This window comes from Falco punctatus, assembly GCF_963210335.1.
Source record: "Falco punctatus genome assembly, chromosome: 6".
Lineage (NCBI taxonomy): Eukaryota > Metazoa > Chordata > Aves > Falconiformes > Falconidae > Falco > Falco punctatus.
In genome coordinates, this window is record NC_137585.1 from 48,191,542 (window position 1) to 48,214,425 (window position 22,884).

At 37.6% G+C, this 22,884-nt stretch overlaps 1 protein-coding gene across 4 annotated transcripts in view; it reads left to right on the forward strand.

Moving 5' to 3' along the window:
- The window catches only part of DOCK4 (dedicator of cytokinesis 4), a 254,109-nt gene that overhangs the window by 227,810 nt on the left and 3,415 nt on the right, over positions 1 to 22,884 (forward strand). For 2 of the 4 annotated variants that reach the window (XM_080394177.1, XM_080394178.1), the window contains 15 exons: positions 697 to 801; positions 3,079 to 3,220; positions 3,832 to 3,998; positions 5,248 to 5,334; positions 7,037 to 7,213; positions 10,684 to 10,767; positions 12,608 to 12,727; positions 13,081 to 13,202; positions 13,447 to 13,567; positions 14,085 to 14,166; positions 14,383 to 14,492; positions 15,639 to 15,806; positions 17,968 to 18,040; positions 20,524 to 20,637; positions 21,569 to 21,630. In XM_080394177.1, coding sequence (XP_080250303.1) covers positions 697 to 801; positions 3,079 to 3,220; positions 3,832 to 3,998; positions 5,248 to 5,334; positions 7,037 to 7,213; positions 10,684 to 10,767; positions 12,608 to 12,727; positions 13,081 to 13,202; positions 13,447 to 13,567; positions 14,085 to 14,166; positions 14,383 to 14,492; positions 15,639 to 15,806; positions 17,968 to 18,040; positions 20,524 to 20,637; positions 21,569 to 21,630 — 1,734 coding nt within the window. The remainder of the gene's footprint in view (positions 1 to 696; positions 802 to 3,078; positions 3,221 to 3,831; positions 3,999 to 5,247; positions 5,335 to 7,036; positions 7,214 to 10,683; positions 10,768 to 12,607; positions 12,728 to 13,080; positions 13,203 to 13,446; positions 13,568 to 14,084; positions 14,167 to 14,382; positions 14,493 to 15,638; positions 15,807 to 17,967; positions 18,041 to 20,523; positions 20,638 to 21,568; positions 21,631 to 22,884) is intronic. The other 2 variants (XM_080394179.1, XM_080394180.1) reach the window with 1 other exon arrangement.

A 22,884-nucleotide genomic window follows, 5' to 3' on the forward strand; every position in this document is an offset into this window, starting at 1 on the left:
ATATCGTCAGAAAAAGGGGGCTTCATTAAGATCACTGTGTCAGTGTTTTGAGTAAAATAAAAGCAGAATGTTTTGATCAAAAATAATGTTCATTGCTACTGTGAGATTTTTAAAGGAACTCACATGTGACACTGAAGTCATTGGAATCTGATATGATTTGGACACAACTTTCTTTAATATGGAAATTGTACTTTGCTGACTAAACTGACAATATTACTGTCATGTTTGGATGATTAGCAGATTACTGGGTCATACGTTTCAGACTGCATTTCTGTTACTTCCGTTTTTCATTAAAGATCTATGCATTTTGTCATTATTTTACCCCTTTAATATAGGTACTTCATATTTAAAAGCAGCTTTTTTACTACTTGGAAATTTTCAGGTCATTAAGAAGTATAATTATTTAATCTGAATCATTCAGAGTCTTCATAGAATGGTTTGGGTTGGAAGGGACCTTAAAGATCATCTATTTCCAACCCCCCTGCCACAGACAGGGACACCTTCCACTTGACCAGGTTGCTCAAAGCCCCATCCAAGCTGGCCTTGACTTCTCTATGCCCTTATCATTGCTTAGAGGTGCACTGCAATTCCAGTACTCCAGAGCAGTGTGCTGAAAGCCCCTCCCTTTTGTAATAGCTTAAGGTAAAAACATGTTTTCAAAAAAGACTAATTGCATTTCTTATCAATCTCACCCAGATGATGGAAGCATCTTTGTATGATAAAATTATGGATCAACAGCGTTTGGAGCCAGAATTTTTCAGAGTTGGATTCTATGGGAAAAAGTTCCCATTCTTCTTGAGAGTAAGTGATGCGAAAACAAACAGAATGGAGCAATTCTGGAATTAATTAATAATTTATTCATTCATAATCACTTTCTCTATGTGAGAATTTGATCATACCACGTGCAAGTTCTTAGCCTATGAGAAACAAGGAAATCTTTGTGGTAATTAATGAAATATCCTCATGTCTTCAGGGTTAAGAAAAGGTTGTGTCTAGTGAAAGGACAAATGCTAGGCTTCCAGACTCCAACACAAACTCAATATTCATGTTTATGTTGGAAACCATGCACCTATACTTTTCCACACACCGGCATCTTTTCATGGTAGTTGGTTCCTTTATCCTGTTCTGTTTCTGCTGGTGGCCGCTCAGAAGGCGGCTGTCAGGAGAGTTATCCCTTGGTAGTGGGACAATCAGCAATTTAGCATTTAAGTAATTACGTTCCCAAGTTCCATTTTTTTAAAAAATTAGTTAAAATTCAACATGCTGACTTTCATTAATTATCAATAGACTAAAGCTGACAAGATATGTAAAGTTACTCTTGAACATTTATCTTGGATTCTGAAGTTACCGAAGTGCCCTCAAAATTGTTAGTTACGTTTACACTGTTTCCCTCTTTCACAGTCTGCAGTGGTTTAGCCGCATTGACTGTCACATTGGGAAGAGAACAAAATCCATCTTATTCATGGAGCTGCTGCAATCGTAATGCAAGCTCCTCTTCCTGTGGTAATTCAAATAAGTGACAAAGGAACTTCCTCTGTATGGTGGAGGCCTAAAAAGCCTGAATTTTCTTGCCTTTGTGGTGGGGAAAATGACAAATTCCAAATGGTAAATACAGCATGAAGTTCTCCCCTTTAAAAGAGATGCACAAAAAGTCTTCAGGGCACATAGTTTTTCGTATTGCCTAGTAGTCATCTGAATATAACATCTGTGTAAACCAATTTGAAAATGTTAATTAGAAAGAATTTTAATGTTTAGATTACTGAATGTTAACTGATGAAGTGAAAGTACTGAAAAGTTACACAATAGTGCAGTACTTTCGGACCTGTAGGTCTTTCAACTGCTTATGCATCTGCCCAGGAAGTATTTGTGCATTTTCCAAGTTAAATGTACATTGCACAGTTTTATACATGCAGCAGCAATAAGGAACACCTCAAAACTTACTATATTTGATCTATTTTTTTATGGCAAAGCAGTTTGTAAGTCTGGCTGTGTTAGCTATAGAAGGAATAAAGAGTAAAGCTTTCACGTTTTCATTTGTGGTTGCACAATGACATTATTGCAGTTGATTTCTTAAAGCAATTCCTATGAAATTCCAGGCTCTCAGAATTCAATGCTTACTGTCTCTGTTGTCAAGATATTATGAGGAAAACAGCTGTTTCTATCTAAACCTGCTTCGAAAGGAATACAGCAGTAATGACTTTTTAGAACTCTCTAATGTAGCCTTTAAGAGAAAACTCATTTAAGAGTGTTTTAGGAAAATGGTTACGGTATTTCCTTCTTTTAAATATGTATGCAAGCAGAATCAAACCAAAAAGTGCTGTCCACTGCTACAGGAAGCCCTCAGCACCACCACAGTCAGTGACCAGTTTCAACAGCTATTCCAATTCCAGGCATCTCCTGTTGCATGTAGGATGTGTGTTGTATCTGTGTTCATGTTGCACAATCTCAGGAAAATAATGGTGCAACTTCACAGTGGGCATCCAGGTAAAAGAAATTATGTTGGAGCCAGGAGTATTCTTTTACTTCATATTGCAAAAACTGGATATTTTTAATTTACCAAGCTGATAATTGATAAACATTTAGAGGAAAAGGCAAATCAAATGCATTCTACTATTTCCTTTTGCATTTTCTTCAGAATGATAAAACTTCAGAGCAAAGTTTCCTAGTTCCTTATGGGAAGGACTTTCAGCCCATCTCGTTGTCTTAACCGTCTGTTGCATTATATCTTTGTTATATATTTTATACAATCTGATATATTATGTTAGTTACATACTTTAATCCAATGAGAACAGTTTTTCCTTTCAGACTTTTATTAAACTTTAAGTATAACAATTGAAATTTTCCAGACTTTTGAATAAAACATACTTTATATGGTAAATTTTCCTTCTTCTAACCTGTTCTTTCTAGATTTCTTATTTTCATTCTTGCTTTTTGTTTCTTTTTTTTTTTCCCCTTCTTAAAATGATGTAAAAATTGCCCAGAAAGTCTATATTCAAGAGCTTGTGTTTGGATCTATTTAATGATACCCAATTATTTTCACATAACTTGCTCTTGGGTTTTTTTCCTCATTCTGTTCAGAATAAGGAATTCGTTTGCCGAGGACATGACTATGAAAGGCTGGAGGCCTTCCAGCAGCGCATGTTGAATGAGTTTCCACATGCCATTGCTATGCAACATGCTAATCAGCCAGATGAGACCATCTTTCAGGCAGAAGCACAGTGTATCCACATAATCGCAAACCCATACGCTGCAGTTAAGTTTTTCATGCTTTTAAAAAATGTAGGTACACCAATAGCCAATTTCAGTCACAATGTGCCTCTACTGAAATAAATGGTAGGTAAGAATTCCCCTGCAATTTGTCCCATTCACTCTGTTATGTTTAGAATTCTTTTGTGTAATTGTTGGTTCTATTTAAAAATTCCTTGACAAGTTATTAAGATTCTTACTTTAGCCAAAAGTACTTCTAAAACTATTGCTGCTGTGATAATGGTGTACCAGTTCAAGTTACAGTCATTCAGGTTCTTACAATACAACATAATGCTAGCGTGGCGTGACATATCAAGTGTAACAATACATTTAATTAAATCCCTTTACTCTATGTACTAGTCCATTGTAAGTAGCTCTATTTGAAAAATAAATATGAAATTTTCAACAAAACAGTACAAAGAAATACCAAAACATGAAAAATCTCTCAGGTTCCTTTCCCAAGCCAAGTCTAGAAGCATTTCATGATGCACACTTTTTTAAGAGTTTTTCTTCTGTCATGCTTCGGGAGTCAATATGTTTTGCTAATCTGAATGAGGTGGGATAGCCTTAACTATATACACATAGATTTGCAGATTTATGCAGTGACACCAATTCCAGAAAACCAAGAAGTCCTGCAGAGAGATGGCATTCCTGATAACATCAAGAGCTTTTACAAAGTAAATCACATCTGGCGATTCCGATATGACAGGCCATTTCACAAAGGGACCAAGGACAAGGAAAATGAATTCAAGGTAAACTACTATGCTCCTTTGCCAAGCTACTGAACCTGTAGATTTTTTTGTGACATCAATGATAGTTGTGTTACTGAAACGTATCTATAGTTGTATTATTCAACCAAGTGTAGTATAATAAATATTCTAGAGGATGTGCTAGCTCCAGCTTGACTTATTTTAAATAAAGTAATATGAAAAATATATGGGTGACGGGAGGGTCTTGTTGTATATCAGAATAGGGGAGAAAAACAAGTACTTATTTGTTTTTGCATTGGTGATATATAGAAGGCAGAATCGGAGACAGCAGAGCAGCCTCCAGAGACATTTGTAAGGTAGAAGAGAAAACATTGAGTAATCAGTGGTATGTTTAGGACTGACAAAAGTTCTCTCTCCCCAGAGCAAGGGCGAGACAGTTTTGACTAAACTACAGCATAATGTTCTGTTCCTGTGATATCAAGACTAAAAACTGCCTCTGAACTTGGAGATTGTCTCAGGGAAGAACAGTAGTTCATTCCCTAATATGTAAATGAACACTGTTCCTCCTAATAAAAGTGTCACATGGAAAATTCATCTTATATTTTTCTGAGGCAATTTGAATTCTGACCCACTAAAAACACATCCTGACACAGAATATGTTCTGGTATTCAGACACACAAACAGAATCATCCCAAATAATTTTGTTATAAAGTTAGAGAAAATAACTTTAAGGGCATTAAATTAACTAAATTAAGTCACTATTATCTTCTAATTAAAGCTTAGGGCTTTATTTTAATTGTACACCTTATATATTTTGTGTTAGCATTATCTTTTGTGTTGATTTGTCATTTTAAAAACCTCTTGCACAAAGTGTTTAACAGTAGTACATTTGAGTATCCCATCAGCCATACCTTGGAATCTCACATAAGATTTCATAGAGGAGTTGTTCTGGTTCTGAATGCTCCCTCTTCTCACGTTATCTGGGATAGGAAACGTTAAAGTGCTAAGTCAGTTGTGAGTGACTTTTGGAGATTAGGGGACATCATAGAGTACAGAATAATACCATGTTTAGGGATGAAGAATCAGCAGAAATTACTGCTTAGTATTAGGTACTAGAAAGCAAGGAGAAAAGTGAATGTCAAAGGCTTCTGGGATAAACATTTCAGTAGAAATTTGGATGTTAATTTTATGTATATTGTTACTTAAATGAAGGATTATTAAAGAAAACTGAGAATGATTAAGAAAATTATAGAGGAAAATTGGGGAAATAATCTGGGTTTATGTATTGCAGAGTCTATGGGTGGAAAGAACCACACTGATCTTGGTGCAGAGCTTACCTGGAATATCTCGTTGGTTTGAAGTGGAAAAACGTGAAGTAGTGAGTATGATACAGATGACAATACATATTGTGGGTTGGTTTACTTCCTTAATCATATGTTATTTGATGAACTAATTTAAGATTTATTACCCATATCTCATTTCCTTGAGCCATGTTTCAAGTTGGCTACAACAAAATTATTTGCAAAGTATTTTGAGTTTTTTCTTGGTTTCTCTTATCTTGAAAAGTATTAAGAACCACCCATATGATTCATTTAAACAGTTGAGGAAAACAGAAGTTGAGAACAATAACGGGCTGCCAAACACAACATCTAATGTCAGCAAATTACTTTCTTAAAACTCAGCATGATGAAATATTTTATACTTAGAATATCTATAGCTTAACTTATCTTTCAGTATTCTTGAAAAGCACGCATTCTCCAAGTTCCTGTAACATAGCAAACTCCATGTGGGTATATCTCTGTGTCTGCCTAGACCTCTGTTGAAGTTCCCACTTCTCAGCATGGGTAGGGAAGCGTGCCTACACAGAACCCATAGGAACAGTGTCTAATGCAGCAGTATTGCTGACGCATCGTAATTTCTTCTCCTTTCTTGTTATATTTCTTAGAAAATCCTTAAAGACATTTCAAATGTATTCGGAGGAGAGCTTCTATAAAGATCTCTAAATAACTGGTCAGTTGTTGAGCCCAGGAGTATAACATCTGTAACTACTTTCTTTCCTGTCAAAGCCAGACTTGCAATAGTCCCATTAAATATAGGGTTCCCATTGTACAACTGATTTTGTCTAAAACTTTGTTGTGTTTTTCTTTTACAATAGCAACAAAATGTCATTTGTTCACCATCCTGATATTCCCCTGTAGAAAACTAAAAAAGGAATTTAGCAAAAATTAAAATTGTGTGCAACAGGAGAAATTTTTAGTTGACTCCTACTGAGTCCTTATTAGGTTAATATGACCCTAATATGAAGATTCTCAGTTTACTATCATGTTACCATTATATCAATGTTTCTAAAAGTTAACTGTAAAAATTTTTCCTAGACACGTACTAGATCATGATTGAGGTTTGTACTCATAAGTTTTGGTAAATTATAGCAACTGCAGGTCTGTACTCTTGATATTGCTTAGCTTTTTGCTTTTCCTGCAGATCACGCTACCTGTGAGAAAAGCTTCCTCACCCTCTAGAAGGGATAGGCACACCCCGCTCAAGGACTACCCTTGATTATCATCTTATCTCAAAGCTTACATTTAAACCCCTCATCCGTAATCTAGTTGTTGACTTCACTTTGGGTGAGGGAAGTAACTTGCTGGAACTGAAGCTCTGCTCTGTGCCCTTAAGCATGGTGTGAAGCTCTCCCTCACCTCAAGCCCAGTTTAGGTAAAGTTACCAAGGACAGTTTAGCCCTGAATTCCAGAAGTTCTACCACAGGCTGAAGTGTGTAGGTGCTTTGCAGCAAGGGCTGAGTAACTTCTCAAGGTCAGATAATGAATCTACAAGAGGGGCACAGTCGTTTATTTTGGTCCTTGTTTATGTGATAAAATTAACTCTCTGTGCTCAGAGTGTACACTCAAGAGAGTGTAGCCCAGGTGAGAAGAACTTTCTCTGCCCCAATACTCTAGGAAATAGAATAACATTGTTGTTTTTTTTAAGAAATAAAAAAATACATTTAATATGTATTAATATTAATATGTTTCATCTTTCAACTAGATTAAGTATGTTTGCAATGTTCCTCACTCCCCTTTCAGGTGGAAATGAGTCCCCTTGAGAATGCTATTGAAGTCTTAGAAAATAAGAACCAGCAACTGAGAACACTGATTAGTCAGTGTCAAACTCGACAGATGCAAAATATTAACCCTCTCACGATGTGTCTGAATGGGGTCATTGATGCAGCAGTTAATGGTGGAGTTGCTAGATACCAAGAGGTAAGCAATTTATTTTCTGTTTATTAAAATTTGTCATAAGACAGTTTTTTATTGATTTCTTTCTCTTACTATTGTAGATCCTCTGTATGAATTGAGGACAGAAAGTACTATATCAATAATAGTTTTAATTATACCTATATCTCAGTTTTGGTTGAGGTGATGTTAAATATGTACAGCTTTATTGAAACAACGGTCTTGTTGCAGATAGTACCATGAAATCTGAGTCATGAGTTTGTTCACAATTACCTTGCATTCTTGCATGGTTGGTTTGGGGATTTTTAATGAAATAGTTAATTGTAACTATGTTGTTATAATGTATTTCTTTCCTCTGTCTTTCTAGGTCATGAGCTACTTCTAGCCAACCAGCAAATTTACTTTTGTATACTGAAATTCTGATTTTAAGATATAGATACATAGATCTATAGATATGTAAAAAATTATTATCTTGAAGAATCATATTTTTCTAGATCCCACTTCTTTCTTTTCTCGAAGTTTTTAAGGAAAGCTACTTTCTGGAAAAATCTCGTAAGAAATAATACATATAATTAAGAAATGTCTAATGCTGCATTTGTTCTGAAAAGTTGTTCCTCGTATTATCATCTCTGAATCATCTTAGGAGAACCTTAAATGTTTGGGATGCTGTATTTCCACAAAGTTCTGTGGAATTTCAAAATGGCAGTAAAAACAAAGGAAGGCTATTTCTTTTACAGCCCAGCTTGATCTTCCTCTTTCTCCTAATGGTCTTATGAAATACTTGAGTCTGCTGGTGGTTCCTTTTCCATTGAAAATGTCAAGTTGAATATTCTGTCCACTTGTCTCAAAGGCTGCAATATTCAGTGTTCGCTCAACAGCGTTGTATTTGGTAAAACTGAATCTAAACTACAAGAAATGGAGTCCACTACCGCGTTAGGATCTGTCATAAAAACTGCAACATTATGAAAATTGTGGGACTTAAGCAAAGCAGTATCATGTTTGATGTTTCCCAGCTGCCTTTTAAACAACAACAACAAAACTGCTTAGCACGATAAAGCGCCACAAAGGGAGTCCGTTGAGAAATACAGTCATGTCAGAACTATGTCTGGTTTGAATTAGCAATTTCAGAGCTAGCTCTGTGTCTCTGAATAGCTTTCCATTCTTCATGAGCATATTAAAGATTCTAGCTTGCTCCTTTCTTATTGTTCTTAGCTACAGTTCTTGATCTCCTAGACAGTCTTCATGTTTCAATTCCCTTCTGTCCTCTCCCCTCTCTCTCTTGCTACCTAAAATAGGACTTTTCACTAATTTGTGTTAGAAACACCAAAAATTTCACCCTCATTCTCTTTGCATGTCCCTTTTTCAGTCTTTATATATAGTCTTTCTGCTGTTTTGCCACTTCCTATCTTCTGCCTTCTTTCTTTTCTTCTCCTCTATAAATGCTTTTCTCTGCCTGTTTCACTTGCTTTTGCCTTCTGCCCTGTACAAAGCTTAAAACTCAGTCTTGGAGCATGTGGTCTTGGGGTAAGCATGGCCGTGGCTTTACAGGTATCCGTCTTCCCTTCAGGCAACTCCCAAGGTTTAAGAAATGTTAAGACCCGGCAAATAACATCCTTTGGCCCCTGATGCCTTCCTTGATTCTGCTTCCTTTTTTCCTCTCTTTTTTTCTTCTGCTCCCCCTCCCTCCTTGTTTTTTCCCCTTCTTTTTTTCCCCAAGCAGCTGTTCTAAATTATTTGGCACTTTGGCTGGTATTGCAGGTGTTAAAGCTATGTTTTCACTGATTTCGATGCAGGAACAGATTCCAGGAAAATCTACAGAAGTAATAGTCATCATGCAGCATCTTCACGTGTGCTAAAAAATGGCTATAAACTGAACCACTGATTTTTTTAAAGTCTTCCAGACACTGCTGGAAAGACATGAAGAGTGTATTTTGTGCCCACTAACACCTCTCAAACTGCAACTATAACTTACATTTCTTTTAGTTCCTTTACATGTGTTGGAAGAGTAGAGGCACTTTCACGACTAATTACTGGAAACTACCAGTCCAGTTCCAATAACTTCACTGGATTTAGTCAGATATCTTTTTTTTTTTTTCCTAAAATACTTGTGATTCTGTTTGAAGTTACATTGTTATTACATCTCTGACTTGTATTACAGATCTGTATAAGTCTCAGCCCAAAACCACTGGGACACCACCTGCTTGATACTGAAAGAACATTAAGCTTGTAGCTTGAGGGGGAAAAAACATAAGCTAGAAGAAGTTTGGGATTTGGGATTTTAGCAAGTATCAGAGGGCTCCTTTGAACAATTTAAACATGGATTCTTACAATTATGCTTATCTGTGGTGAAAGCACCATGTGAAATAAATGTTCTTCATTACAGTATCAGCATTTTCTAGATAGGTCTCAGCACTTCCTTGTTTTGGGTTGTCACATCATGAAATTTTGGAACTGAATCAGAGGAGTCTGCCTATCTCCAGCTCTTCTGCTCTCCATATTTACAAATTATTCTGCATAGCAAAGATTTTAACAGCTAAAGCTAAATGGAGAACCTTGTAAGAAATATATGAGGGAAATGCTAAGACAAGTGCCAAAGGAAAACACAGCACAGAGCAGCCACTATTACGCTTTCAACTCCATGAACAGAAAACCATGTGTATGTATAGTATGTGTACAGACACTTTTTGTGACAAATGCATTTTTGAGAAGGTCTAGAAATCTTTCAGATGAGCAGCTGGACATTTTCTTTAAAGAAAATATTGTCAAGAATTCCTGTAAACACAATATAATCCCCTTTCAGGGTAGGACATGTTAAGAAAAATGGAATCGTGAACAAACAGTTCTATGTCCAGGCCGTTGCTGGTGGGTAAAATGACTCTGGGGTACTATAGCTGACTGGAGCATTGGAGATGCGGTGGAAACTCATGTAAGCTTATGAACAGACCTGAATGTTGGTCAGATGCTCCTGAAGTGAGAAGTAATAACTTTTTGATGTCAATGTCGCTGTGAGTTCTTCAAAACTGTATTTATATGAAGAGTGAATAAGAAGATAATGTCATAGCTCCGATACATATAATAGCATACAATTCCACACTGTTCTTAAGACGTCTTCATATTTAATGAGTAATGAAACTCCTAGTATGAAAAGAGAGCAAACCCCAACTCTAATTATTTAGAAGTCTTATGTCACAATTCATGGGGGAGAGATACTTAGTTTAGGTGACCTGTGTGTGGTTTCAGCTCTGATTTGCAGGTTTTCACATTTGATCCAGGATCTGTCTTGGATATTGAACAACTAGTAAATTCCACTCAAGAGTAGCTCCACTTTATTTGTCCATGAATTCATATGTGAATAATTAATTATTTAGCATTTATTATTCTCTGTTGCTGTGGAAAGGAGCTTTTGTTTTGCAAATATCATCTAGAAAGTTATTTTTAAAAAACAGTTATGTGTTTTTAGTCACTTCTATATTACTTTGTGCTTTTATTTTGCCTAGGCATTCTTTGTCAAAGAATACATCTCAAACCATCCAGAGGACGGAGAGAAGATCACACGCCTGAGAGAGCTGATGCTTGAGCAGGTAAAGTGGGGAAAAAGACAGACTAGGTGGCCTGCTTAGCTGTTCTAGCAAAAAGTGTCCCAAAACAAAATACAAAATTTCAGAGTTTAATAATTGCCTGGTGGTCTTCAGTATTTTCTCAATCAGATACCAAGTAGACAGTAACTTCATATACAGGCAGGTTTCTGGGTAATGTTAGTATTTTTTTGCTAGTCCTTTTCATCATCATCTTAATCACATCAGACTATTCTAAGTTAAAGTTTGAATGAGAGGCAAATCTTTGTGTTGTCATGCTTGTATGTATTTGCACAACAAACATATATTATTTTACCATTACTACAGAATAAACATAATCTCATTAAAATGTTTGATGGCTTTAGCAAATACTTCTGTGATGTATTTTAACAATACTACAGAACAAACATTTTCACAAAAAGGTTTTGCATAAGAGCAAAAAACCACAAAGGATCTTATTACAGTAGAAGATATCTAATAATAATTGCCATATAGGTAAGCAGTAAAATAAACACCAAGTGATTAAATTAAACAGGTGAGTATTCTGTGCATTGTATGACTTTTGTATTATTTCTTCATTTATTTATAAACCAACAACCTATTAGCCTCAAATATGAGGTTGTCTCCATTTGCAGATGCTGAAAAAAATTTTTTCATCAAATTGTCTTACCAAGTATTTCAGCTTTCTTAACTGGCATTTACCTATCTTTGTTCTATGCAGCATGTTTAAATTTCAAACTTTATTGCCAGCTTGGGATAAAGAGGTCAGAGTATTGGAATTTGGCAAGATGGAAATTTCATTTTTTGTCATTATGGTATCATTTGGTCAGATCAGCTGAAGGACAGATTCTCAGGCAGTATAAAGTAGAATGTGTTCACTGAGCTCACGTTAATTTCATATAGTAATTTAGATTGCAGTTCTGTTTTTTCAAGCGATAGTTAATCTCACTAACTGTTACAATTTAAAGCTGGAATTAGTAACTTACTATGACAAAAACATGAATTCCAAGCAATAGCAGTTAAACCCTGTCTGGCACCAGCCGATGATTTAACAGAAACCATGGAGCGTTCAGAAGGGCCAGGATGGCTGTATGCGCAGATGGATGTGCTGCAGTCCTGACCTCAGGTCAGTGATGCTGTGCAGCTGTGTGCCCATTCGCAAGCTGCCTGAAAACATCAGCTAGTAGCTCTCATCCAAAGATATTACAGCATAGTGTAGCTATTTTGCTCTTAAATTTGAGTTTATCTGATTCCTCATGTAACCAGTTCAGTATTTTACGTGCCTGTGACCAAATTTGAGCAAGATCAGAGTGTTAGCAATGTTATTCTGAAGCCTGTCATGCCTTGCATCAAGAATATGCATAAAGTCACCACTTACTGAGGCCTCTGGGGAGTTCAAACAGGATAGGGAACTGTGGACTTAATTAAAAATACATTACAGGGTCTCTGGTGGATTTGGCCATTGCTGCTGTTTTCATGCTTTTTGTAACTGCTCTTGTTGAAAACAGCTGTTATTTAGGGTTTAGAACTGCTCTTTTGTAAAGTTTCCATTGAGCCAGGTTTTTCACTGTGTTATCCATAGTGGGTTTTATATTAGAGTTGAATTTGCATAGGACGGATCTTTGGGAAAGTTGAATAGTAAAATGGCAAGTGTCATAAAACCTCTTGTGTATTGGTTTTGGCCTTAGGTGTTGTTTGATTACAGGTCTGTCAGGGACTTAAATACTTGTTTTTAATACAATGTGCGTTTTTTTTTCTTTTATTAATATTCTAATTGACGATGAAAGCATGAAGAAAACGGATCAAAATTATATTTCCCCCCACTTTCCTGCTGTCTTTTCTGCAGGCCCAGATTCTAGAATTTGGCTTGGCGGTGCACGAGAAGGTGGTGCCACAGGACATGAGGCCGTTGCACAAAAAGCTGGTGGATCAGTTCTTTGTGATGAAGTCAAGCTTGGGAATACAGGTATGTAGCAGCTGCATGGATAAACCGGGAGACTGCTCAGCTACAGTAAGGGTTGTTTCATTTTCCTGGCAACAGATAGTGACATCTTTTGGTTGGTTGTCCACATTACAGCTTGTAGCATTCTTAACACTACCGGAAGACAAAGTTAATAAACTTTCTGTACAGTGCAGAGAAAAATAGTTATGTTTTACTAAGGGGAAAGTGTTACCAGTGAAAATCTAAAATATTTTTCTTAGCAATGATGAAGCTGATCCAAAATGCAGATGTAACTGTTCAAATTACTATCTGTATCTTACAAAATGCTTAATGATACTGTGTTGATTTTAATTAATCTTCTTTTAATAACTTGCCAGGAATTTTCTGCCTGTGTACAAGCTAGCCCTGTTCATTTCCCAAATGGAAGTCCTCGTGTATGCCGAAATTCCATACCTGTTTCTATGAGCCCTGATGCTGCCAGGGTAATACCACGACGCAGGCAAGTTAAAATACTAGAACTCGCAGAAGATGACTCGTAAAATACTGTTATTGTGTGCATGCTTCCTCATATGGTCCTCTTGAAGTATCTTCAGTCATGAATAGCTGATATATATGTTCTCTATCTCTCTCTCAATAAATAAATCCAAATTAAACTGTGGAGATCACTAAATGTGCTGTTTTCTCATGAAAAATTATGATTTGCAACTAGTTAACCATTTTGTGTTTCATTATTCTTGTAATAGTCCCTTGAGTTACCCAGCTGTCAATCGGTATTCGTCCTCATCACTGTCATCCCAAGCTTCTGCTGAAGTCAGCAATATCACTGGGCAGTCAGAAAGCTCCGATGAAGTTTTTAACATGCAGGTACAAATTACTGTCATTCTTCAAACTAAACAGACTCTTTCTTACAAGGGTATTTACTAAATTAATGCTTCTATTATTTCATTCGGAAATCTCAAAGTTATTGCTGATACTATTTTTAAAAGAGAAATCTTTAAATGGGCTGTTAACCTTCTTAACATAGAAATAATTTTTTATGTAACTGTTTCTTTTTCTTTAACCTAGAGCATGAATTTTTTACAAAATAAGCAGCAACACACTAGGATGCAGTCATCTGACCTTACATAGACTTTTCTGTGCAGTCGTCACAGTTGTGATGTAGTTATTTTAATATATTAATTACATTTCTATTTATTTGATACTTTACTACATTTTTGTGTATTTACATTGATGCTCTTTACATGTTTGCTGTTTTCAAATGCTGAGAGACTAGTCTAACAGATTACAAGTTCTTTGTTTTAGTGAAAAGTTGTCTTGCAAATTTTTGTTTTCCAAACCACTAAGTGTGATGTGGTAACAACAGCATCTCTTCTGTACACAGCCTAGTCCGTCTACCTCAAGCCTCAGTTCTACTCATTCTGCTTCACCTAATGTGACCAGTTCTGCTCCATCCAGTGCCAGAGGTCAGTGCTGGTCTCCCCTGGTAAACCATATTAAATTCTTGATACATTACACAGCTGAATTTCTGCATGTTATCACTGGTCAGGCATCAAATTTAACCTATTTTTTGAGGAATATGTATTGTTGGGAAAAACAGGATTTCTTTGTCATAAGCGTAGAATTGAAATGTCTTGAGTTTCACTGCATGAATTTAATCACTTGACACATTCATATTCTAGCCTCTCCTCTGTTGTCTGACAAACATAAGCATTCCCGAGAAAACTCTTGCCTCTCCCCCAGAGAGAGGCCCTGCAGTGCCATCTACCCTACTCCTTCGGAAACCTCGCAGGTAGGAAGCTTGTTGGGAATCCTCTGAATGCACATAGTTAAGGTGATGGTTAAAGGCACTTAGTGAGCTTTGAGCAGATGCAGTGTCTGCTCACTGCTGTTAGTTTAGGGGGGCGGGGGTTATAGGCAAATACTCTTACAGTATTTTACATGAAAGAGATATGAATAGAATACACAGTGCTTGATCACGTTTCTGCTTGCTTTGTCTGGATTTAAATCTGTTTTTTGATACTTACTCACTGCAGTGAGAAAGAGTTGCAAAGACTTACCTGATGACACAGCCTGCTTATGTGAAACAGCAGTGTTTATTCAATCTAGGGAAGAAGAAAAAAAGAAAACTGTTACCACAGCAGTTGTCCATGTTGACCTCCCCTTTATTTCTTCTGAAATAGCTAACCCTAGCCACTGTGAGATAATAACCCACTCCCTGTGGCAATTTCTGTTTTTCAATGTAGTTTCAGAAGATAGATATTTTTTTATTACTCTACAGAAAAGAGTGAGTTGTGTTCGTGCCTTAAAATTCCTGTTGGGTAGGTCTGAATGAAATTTGTATCTTTTGACTTACTTGAAATGCAAAATAAACTTGATGAGCTGACCAATTTTAAATCTTTATTTCATCTTTTCTCCTTATGTTCTTAACGGACCTACTTTCCTAAAGCGCTTTCCTTTAGCACAGTTGCTGTTTTAATGCCATCACACAATGCACCTCTTGCTGAAGCAAATACGAGAACCTAGGCACAGTGTGAAAGGCCCCCCTCTCAATGCTTTCATTTCCACCAGAAATTTTGCCTCTGATTAAAAACAACTTGGTAGCCCAGCTTCCTTTAATTTAGAAATTATTTGTTGGTTTCTCATTAGTTGTATTCTTGTCCCTTGCTTCTTCATTTATTGAATTGGCTCTTGATTTAATTTTTTCCTCTCTTCTGTTTAAGCCCTCATGCTTTTACCTGAGGGCTTAAGAAGTAATACTGAAGCTTAGCCAGACGTAAGGGCTGCTCTCAGAAACTACTTACTGATATATCTACTGGGCACTTTCACAGTGGTAGTGAAGCCAGACCAACACACAGGAAAGACCAGGGGATGTTTTTTAAATAAAGCGGTTTTACGGTTTGCCGCAAGGAAAAAATTATCCCATTTTTGCTCCCAGACTGCAAACTCTTGCTTTGCCAAGTGGAATGCGACTTCTATCCCCCACTCTACCCGAGATTCGATAAAGGAGGCTGAGGAGCTCGTAGGCCCAGTCTCCACCCTCTCTGAGACTCGCCCGTCAGGAAAATCTCCCAATCTGTCTGTACCCTCAGTGTCCCATGAGAGGGTAAGTAGAAAATTAACTTGCTCATACAGTCAAGTATGTTTCAAAGGTGAGAAGGTCTGACAGTTTCTTTCTGCCCTCATAACCATAAATGAGGAGACACCTTTCTGGGGAGAAGTGCAATTTCATTCTCTGGTGCTTTATTCACTGAGCAGCAAAAATGGACGGTGATTAGAAACAAAATTCTGATTCTCTGCCTTCCGATAAGAAGGGGAAAAGAAATCCTCAGGACAATTGTAGAGGGATACTTTAGAGATACCTGCAACTCTCATGAGAAGTTACATGCTCAAACTGTTCCGTGTCGTTACCATTTTTATGCTAACACCAGTTAACTTCAACAGTCTTGGTTGGAGCTTGACACTAAATTAATGAGGAAAGGACTCATTTATTAATGTCTTTGTTACGGCTTAATGAATGCAGTTTTCACAATAGTTTTTCAACCAGGACAGGTGAGATACACAGGCAAATTCTGGCACTTCAAGTCCAAATCAAGTCCTTTCAGGCCATAGCTACCTCATTTACAGAAGTTTGGTGGACTTCATAGAACAAGACCACAGCAGTAAAGCATCCGCTTCCCTCATTGATGCTCAAGGTTATCTATGTACAGCGCTTTTCCGTCAACATCCATTTGTGCTTGCTTTTTGATCTCTGGCTGAGCGATTGTACAGTGTCTCTCCAGCTTTTCCCATACTCTGAAGAGGAATGCCTGCCATCATTGACTGGTCAACAAGCTCCTTGGGTTTTCACTATTACTCTTCCTAATAGAGCTTTTCGGGTTTCACATTCTGGGGGGGGTTTTGCATGTCATTAAACATCCTGTGATTGCTCTTGTTCTTCCATGTGGTTTTATATTTCATTATTTTAGTATGTCCTTGTTTTGCTGTATTTCATTCAGCTTTTATCTCTTTATCTCCTCCAATTTCAGTTGCTTTTTCAGCCTTTGCTCTTTACCTTCACAACAGCAGACAGACTTCAACACTTGCCCACCAGATCCTAGTGCACTGCAGACTCAGTAAACAGTGAACCTTCAATCCAGACCAGTCAGGAACATCTGATCCCGTTTTCTGTCGCATTAGAGCACACATATAGTTGCACCACCTCACTTTAAACAGGTATTACCTGACCCAGCGTGACTCTAGTACAGCATAGATAGGCAGACCTAGTGTAGGCCAGAGCCTCCCAAAGCATTCTCTCTGACACAGATGTTTTAAGTCAAGTTGAGTTGGCCAAGTGTTTGTTCCTCACTTTGTAACTTGGAGCTGCAGCATGATAGATCACTGGTGATTATTTTGCAGCTGGGTTTGCCATCTTGTGGAACCACAGCATAGTGCCTTGCTGACTTGGCGTAGTCCTCTGCGAACACTGGAAGGAGTTACAAGAATAGGATTTGATTTGATCTGGATTTCACCAATTGTCTGATCTTGCTTTACATAAAAAAAAGAAAGGGAAAAAAAAAAAAAGGAAAGTTTATCTGTTCTCGTTTTCTTTGGAAGGTACATCTGAATTACTTGTAGGATTAGCTGTATGCTGCTTACGTCTGTTATGAAGATAAGCTGATGACCCACAGATTATTTGAATGCTGCCAAAAGAAACTACTAGTGAAATTTTAAAATTGTTTCATAAATTTACTGTGTTTTTTTAAAAAAAAACCCAAATATTCAGAAAAGGAAAGACAACACACTTCATGGGTCAATTTTTATCCACAAGAGAACTAAGAACACTGCTACCAAAAAAAGTTAGGGTTGGAAAAAAAATGTTTTTCAAAGATAACAGCCATACCCTGAATAATGTCAAATGTTACACCTTGTTCAGATGCCGATTGTACCATGAAATTATTGCACATCTATCCCTGCATTTGTTTAGTAATCTATCAAGACACCACCTGAGATATGAGCCTTATTTTGTTTTTAGGTGGCTGGAAACTGTCAGAACTCAGTACATGATAATCCCCCCTCCAGCGTGTACAGTTTTCAGAAAACTAGTCTACTTCCTTTTTGTATATACATATTTTTATTAAACTATTTACGTTCTTAGATTGTTTGTCGCTCTACCTCCAAAGTAGACCTGTGTGGTGGGGATAATAACAAAACCCCCCTTGTTTTCTTAAAGGCTACTGAAATAACAACAGCAGCTATGCATAAACCACGCTGTTCTCAATTTACAGAGAATGCTGTTTAATCATATTGGTGACGGTGCTTTGCCACGAAATGATTCCAGTCTGCCTGGCCCTGACAAAGGTGAGTGGAAATGCTGCACCATACTGATCTTTGAAGCAATGAAAATATAATTAATTTGTCATATTCCTGTAGAATGCTAATTCTTTTGAGTGCATACTGTCATCTCCAAGTTTCAAAACATTCAAACTAACTAAATTACACTAACACTGTTAAGTTTCAAAAAACTTTGCTGAAAAGCAGGAGGGGGGGGGGGGGGGACATGGTGTGTGTTTGAACTGAGGGTTGCACTCAGAAAAGCACAGAATTTTCCAGAAAGGGGTGATGGTGCAGCACACTGCCTGTGAAAGCTGTCCTTTCTGCTTCTCAAGAGAGACATATGGGGTGATGAATACTGGAGATTAGCTTCTCTGCGCCCTAGTCTCCAGAAGTTAAGAGAATAGTCCTCAAGTGTGGTACCTGCAAGTCCTCTTTACTAAGTGTAAGTCACTGTGCTTTTCATTACACTTTGATGGAAGATAAGAGATCAGTTTGTGGTTTGTTGGGGTTTTTTTGCTTTTAATTAGGGTAAATGAGAAACCTATGAATTTCCAAAGACAAAATATTGCCTTTTACAATTTTGCACATGGGGAAATTCAATATTGTTGGCACAGTTACCGTGCCATGATTTCATTGTGTGTTTCACATCCATAATATGCTCCATCATTTATGTGCTGCCTTTTATGGTACCCTGAATAAATTAAAATAAGTGTATTGAAAATAAATATTTTAAGAATATGCTGTAACAAGAACTGATCAAGAATCACATTTTCATCATTAAGAGTTGAGATTTAGAAGTATTTTTGTGTGAAAGTTTTTATGAAAGCTCAAGTGTGGAATTTTTCACAGGGCTGAAAAGCGTATAAAATAATTTAACATGGAAATGGCAAAACTTTTCCACTGGCCTATGTAGCCAAGTACATTACAAAGTTGTTAAAATAAAATGTTCTCTCCTGGAGACTTTGGCAGACCAGAGAACTGACTGCACAGATGATTTCAAAGAAAAAATTGGCTTGTCAAGAGATTCGGGCATTTGAAGTACCTTGGTCTGGTGCCAAGTAATTTTTAAGATGAGGGCAAACCCATACTGCTAGGTGACAGCTTACGATAAAAAGCAAACAATGTATTCCGTATTTTGGCAATGAAAAAGCAAAATGATCCTGCAGAAAATGGATTATTCTGTGCGCTGTTCTCAGAGTCAACTAATGTGAAATTATACTGTAACAATATTGTTACAGACATGAAACAAGTATTATTTGTACTGTACTTTTTGTGTTAAGTCTGGTATACACTGGTATAGTGAGACTGCAGTCCTTTGGAGAGCCCTTGATGTTGCTATAATAGCAATAATTAATACCACCAGTTAGCAACAATGATTTGCTTTTTGCTTTATCTTTGTAAATGAGCACAGAGTACTTGCATGTGGTTCTCTACTCACAACTATGAAACAAGCAGGCAAGAAGGAAACTGTCATAGCAAGGCAAGAGATTTGAGGCTTTGAAAGTGTGTGTGGGGGGAGTTGGTGGTGAGGTTTTGAGGGGGGGAAGGGGGAAATATGAAGAAGGGTGTTTTCCACTTTTTTTACAGGATGTGTAAGAAAAATTGTGAGGTGTAAGTTAGCTTTTGTCCTTTCCATGTTAAATGCCTTGCCTTTCTGTCTGTCTGACTTCTTCCCAATATTGGTGGCTCCTTGATAACATGCGATAAACCAGTTCTAGTAAGGAAGCTGTTCCAGGCCTTATGGGATCATTCAGTTAAAGTAATGGAATTTGGTAAAGGTAACACAGACAAATACATCAGCTGATCTTATGCATGTCAAGGTGATTGTCAATTTACATTATTAAGCATAGATCCTTGACCATGCATACAAACAGGGTATATACATTTTCTCAGGCAAAAATAATTTCTTCATTTGATTCCCTCCCCCTGCCTCGCTCTTTCATTTTTCCCATTTTTACTTCCTTGGTTTTGTGCCCTTCTTTTCTTCTTCCTTTCAGTTCTGAATGTGTAGCCTATGCAGGCAAAGAAGGCTGTTAGCACAGAAAGCTTTCTGAGGGAGGTGATTGGAATTTGGCAAGTTCCTTTCCCTAGTCCCTTCTGTATATAAAATGAGCTAATGGAAACAGTTTACGGATAGTTTGTTCCCCTCTGCCTAGAAAGCTCTAAATAGCAGTCCGGTGCAAAGATAAACCAATTGTATTAACAGGCTTCAAGCTTATCTCCCTTTGTGGCTGCATTTGCAGTGCACCAGAGTGCTATCTCGGCTGCTACTGTTGATGGTCCCAACTTCTATACAATCACAAACTGACCGAAGGGCCAGTTGCATACATCAGGCAGCCAAGAGATTGACAGCCATTATTTAAGAGCTTTTCAAATGCTGATGTAATCATGAGAGCTTTTCAGTCATGGTTGTTGTTTTCACTGTGTATTTTTACCCTCACGGATAAAGGCAAGTCAGAGAGCTAGAAGTGGGTGATGCCAATGCCAGCTTTTTCATTCTCTTCCAGCTGTAAACACCACGCCCAGCAGCTGGAGCCTGGACAGTGGGAAGGAAGCCAGAAACACATCAGAAAGTGGAAAGCTTATATCTCCCCCTGTACCACCAAGACCTGCACAGACTGGTGAGTTAATGGACATTTCATGCTAAGCTCCAGTAAAAACCAATGATTTACTTGAGGGCTTAGATTTTTTCCACTCTGATCTTTAACTTCTTGGGCAGGTTATTTGATTACTTACATAGAAGGCTGTAGAATTGCCTCCACAGGAATTTTCATCTCATTAATGTTCTCTGTAGCATTCTGTTTCCAGTACTCTGCCCCTTCGCTTAATGACTGAGTAGTTTCAGACATTCATGCTAGTACTAGGGAGGATGATAAAATGCCATATTTTGATCTTATGCTAATTGGAGGTTAGCAATCAGCAATGATCATTAACCACAAAGAATCTTACAGGCCAGAAAATGCACATGGAATCATGGAAGTACATGAGTTCTGTTACTATAACGAATTTGCCTTTCAAAAGATTAATTTCCATTTAAAGGAAAGGCTGCTTAAGTGGTAATATAAATGTAATTGTCCTCAAGGGAGCGAAGACACTTTGTGTGTGTTAGACTTATGCCTCAAAAAATGTTAGGCATGTTTACAGTGTATTTACAAGTAAATGTTTGATATAAGTACATTATGTATTGTCTTTTTTTCTTATTTGACATACAAATACATAATATATTTCTTAAGAGGAGGGGACAGTTATTATACTGACTTTTTTTGAATTCTGTTATCATTTGGTAGGATATAAACCAATTTACAGAGATACAAAATTTGTCAGGGAGGATGGATGCAGAAATTTCTTATGCTTCATTGGTTGTACTGCAAGATAATCCTGAGAACAAAGTAAAACAAACAAAATCTCTAAAACTATTTTCAGCCATCAGGCAAGTACCTAAAGGGAACCAGAGATAAGTTTGTTTATTGAATGATCTCCTGTCCACTTAAAAAGATTTCTTTGTGAAAACTGTAATGCCAAGAATGCACTGAAATCTTTCTGACTTTACAGCATCACCAGCAAGACACATAGCCTCCGTTTCCCCTTCTCCTGCTGGGAGATCACCAATGAAGGTACTGTTTTATTGCAGTGAATTGCCTTTGTGGGACAGATTGTACATGTTGTTGGGTAGATATAATACAATCCCAAATAATGTATATTAAATATATACTATTTTCCTTTTATTAACATAAGCCTATACAAAAACCATTCACAAGAGTAAGTAGCCATAACAATTACAGCATCTCTGAAGATTTTTCAAAACTGCAGGTAAGAAACCTGATCTTCAGAACCTTTAACCTCTCAATATAAGGCTTGTTGACTATGTAGATAATCAAGCTCACCTGAGTTACAGTACGGAAGGGAGTTTAAGAAATAAATGTAAGAGGTGCCCAATGAGCCACCTAGTCCAGAAGTCTGTCTCCAGCAGTGGCAAAAGGGGAGATGCCAGCTAAGGAGAGCCTGTTGTGCAACCCATTGCTCTTACTCCTCCAGCATCCAGAGCTGTTGGATTAGAGGGTGTGTTAAAGAGTAATCCCCACTTCCATCATTTCAATATCCATTCCCTCTGCAGATTGATCCAGGGAGGCTGCGTAAAAAATTGGAAGTAGTTTGAAGCCTGCCAGTAGGAAACGCTAACCGCAGGCTATGAATAAGCATTGGGTCTTCTCTGGCAGTTAATCACCCATAGCAATTGGGCCAGGCTAAACTGAGCAGGTTTCATTTCTATTTCAAGATACTTGAATGTGTCGGTACCTGCTTGTTGCACAATAGCTTATTTGCTGGAAAACTTGACCAGAAAATCTGTGTCTTCCCCAGCACTGGAGGATGTGAACACAGCCTGTATATTCAGGCAAACCCAAGTATTGACAGACAGTACAACATTTGTCCAGGGGATAGCCGCTACCACCCCATTGAAGAAGAGATTGTTCTGCAGTTAGAAACACGAGGGTCAACAGCCGGGAAGGAGAGTGTATAGAAAGGAGCATGACTGGTGCTTCAGGCACTTGGCGAGAGGGCAGAGGGAAGCAGCCCTGCTGAAGTGGTCCCTCAGGTACCCAATGCCTAACAAAAGCTGCAAAAAGGTACGCATCTCCTGAGGAGGAGGAAAGTACCACCTCAGAATGCCTCCTTTCCCCTTGAGGTCCCTAATCACAATCCCACAGTCATTCTTCCATTGGTCATCCCATGAGCTTGTAACATTTCCACTTGTGGCTGCATGGTGCTACAGTTTCAACATAGAGCAATTGTGCTGGCCATCAGAGTGCCCTATAGTCCTGTTACCATAGTATGTCTTCTGCTGAAGGGAGCACCGATCCCAGGTTTCA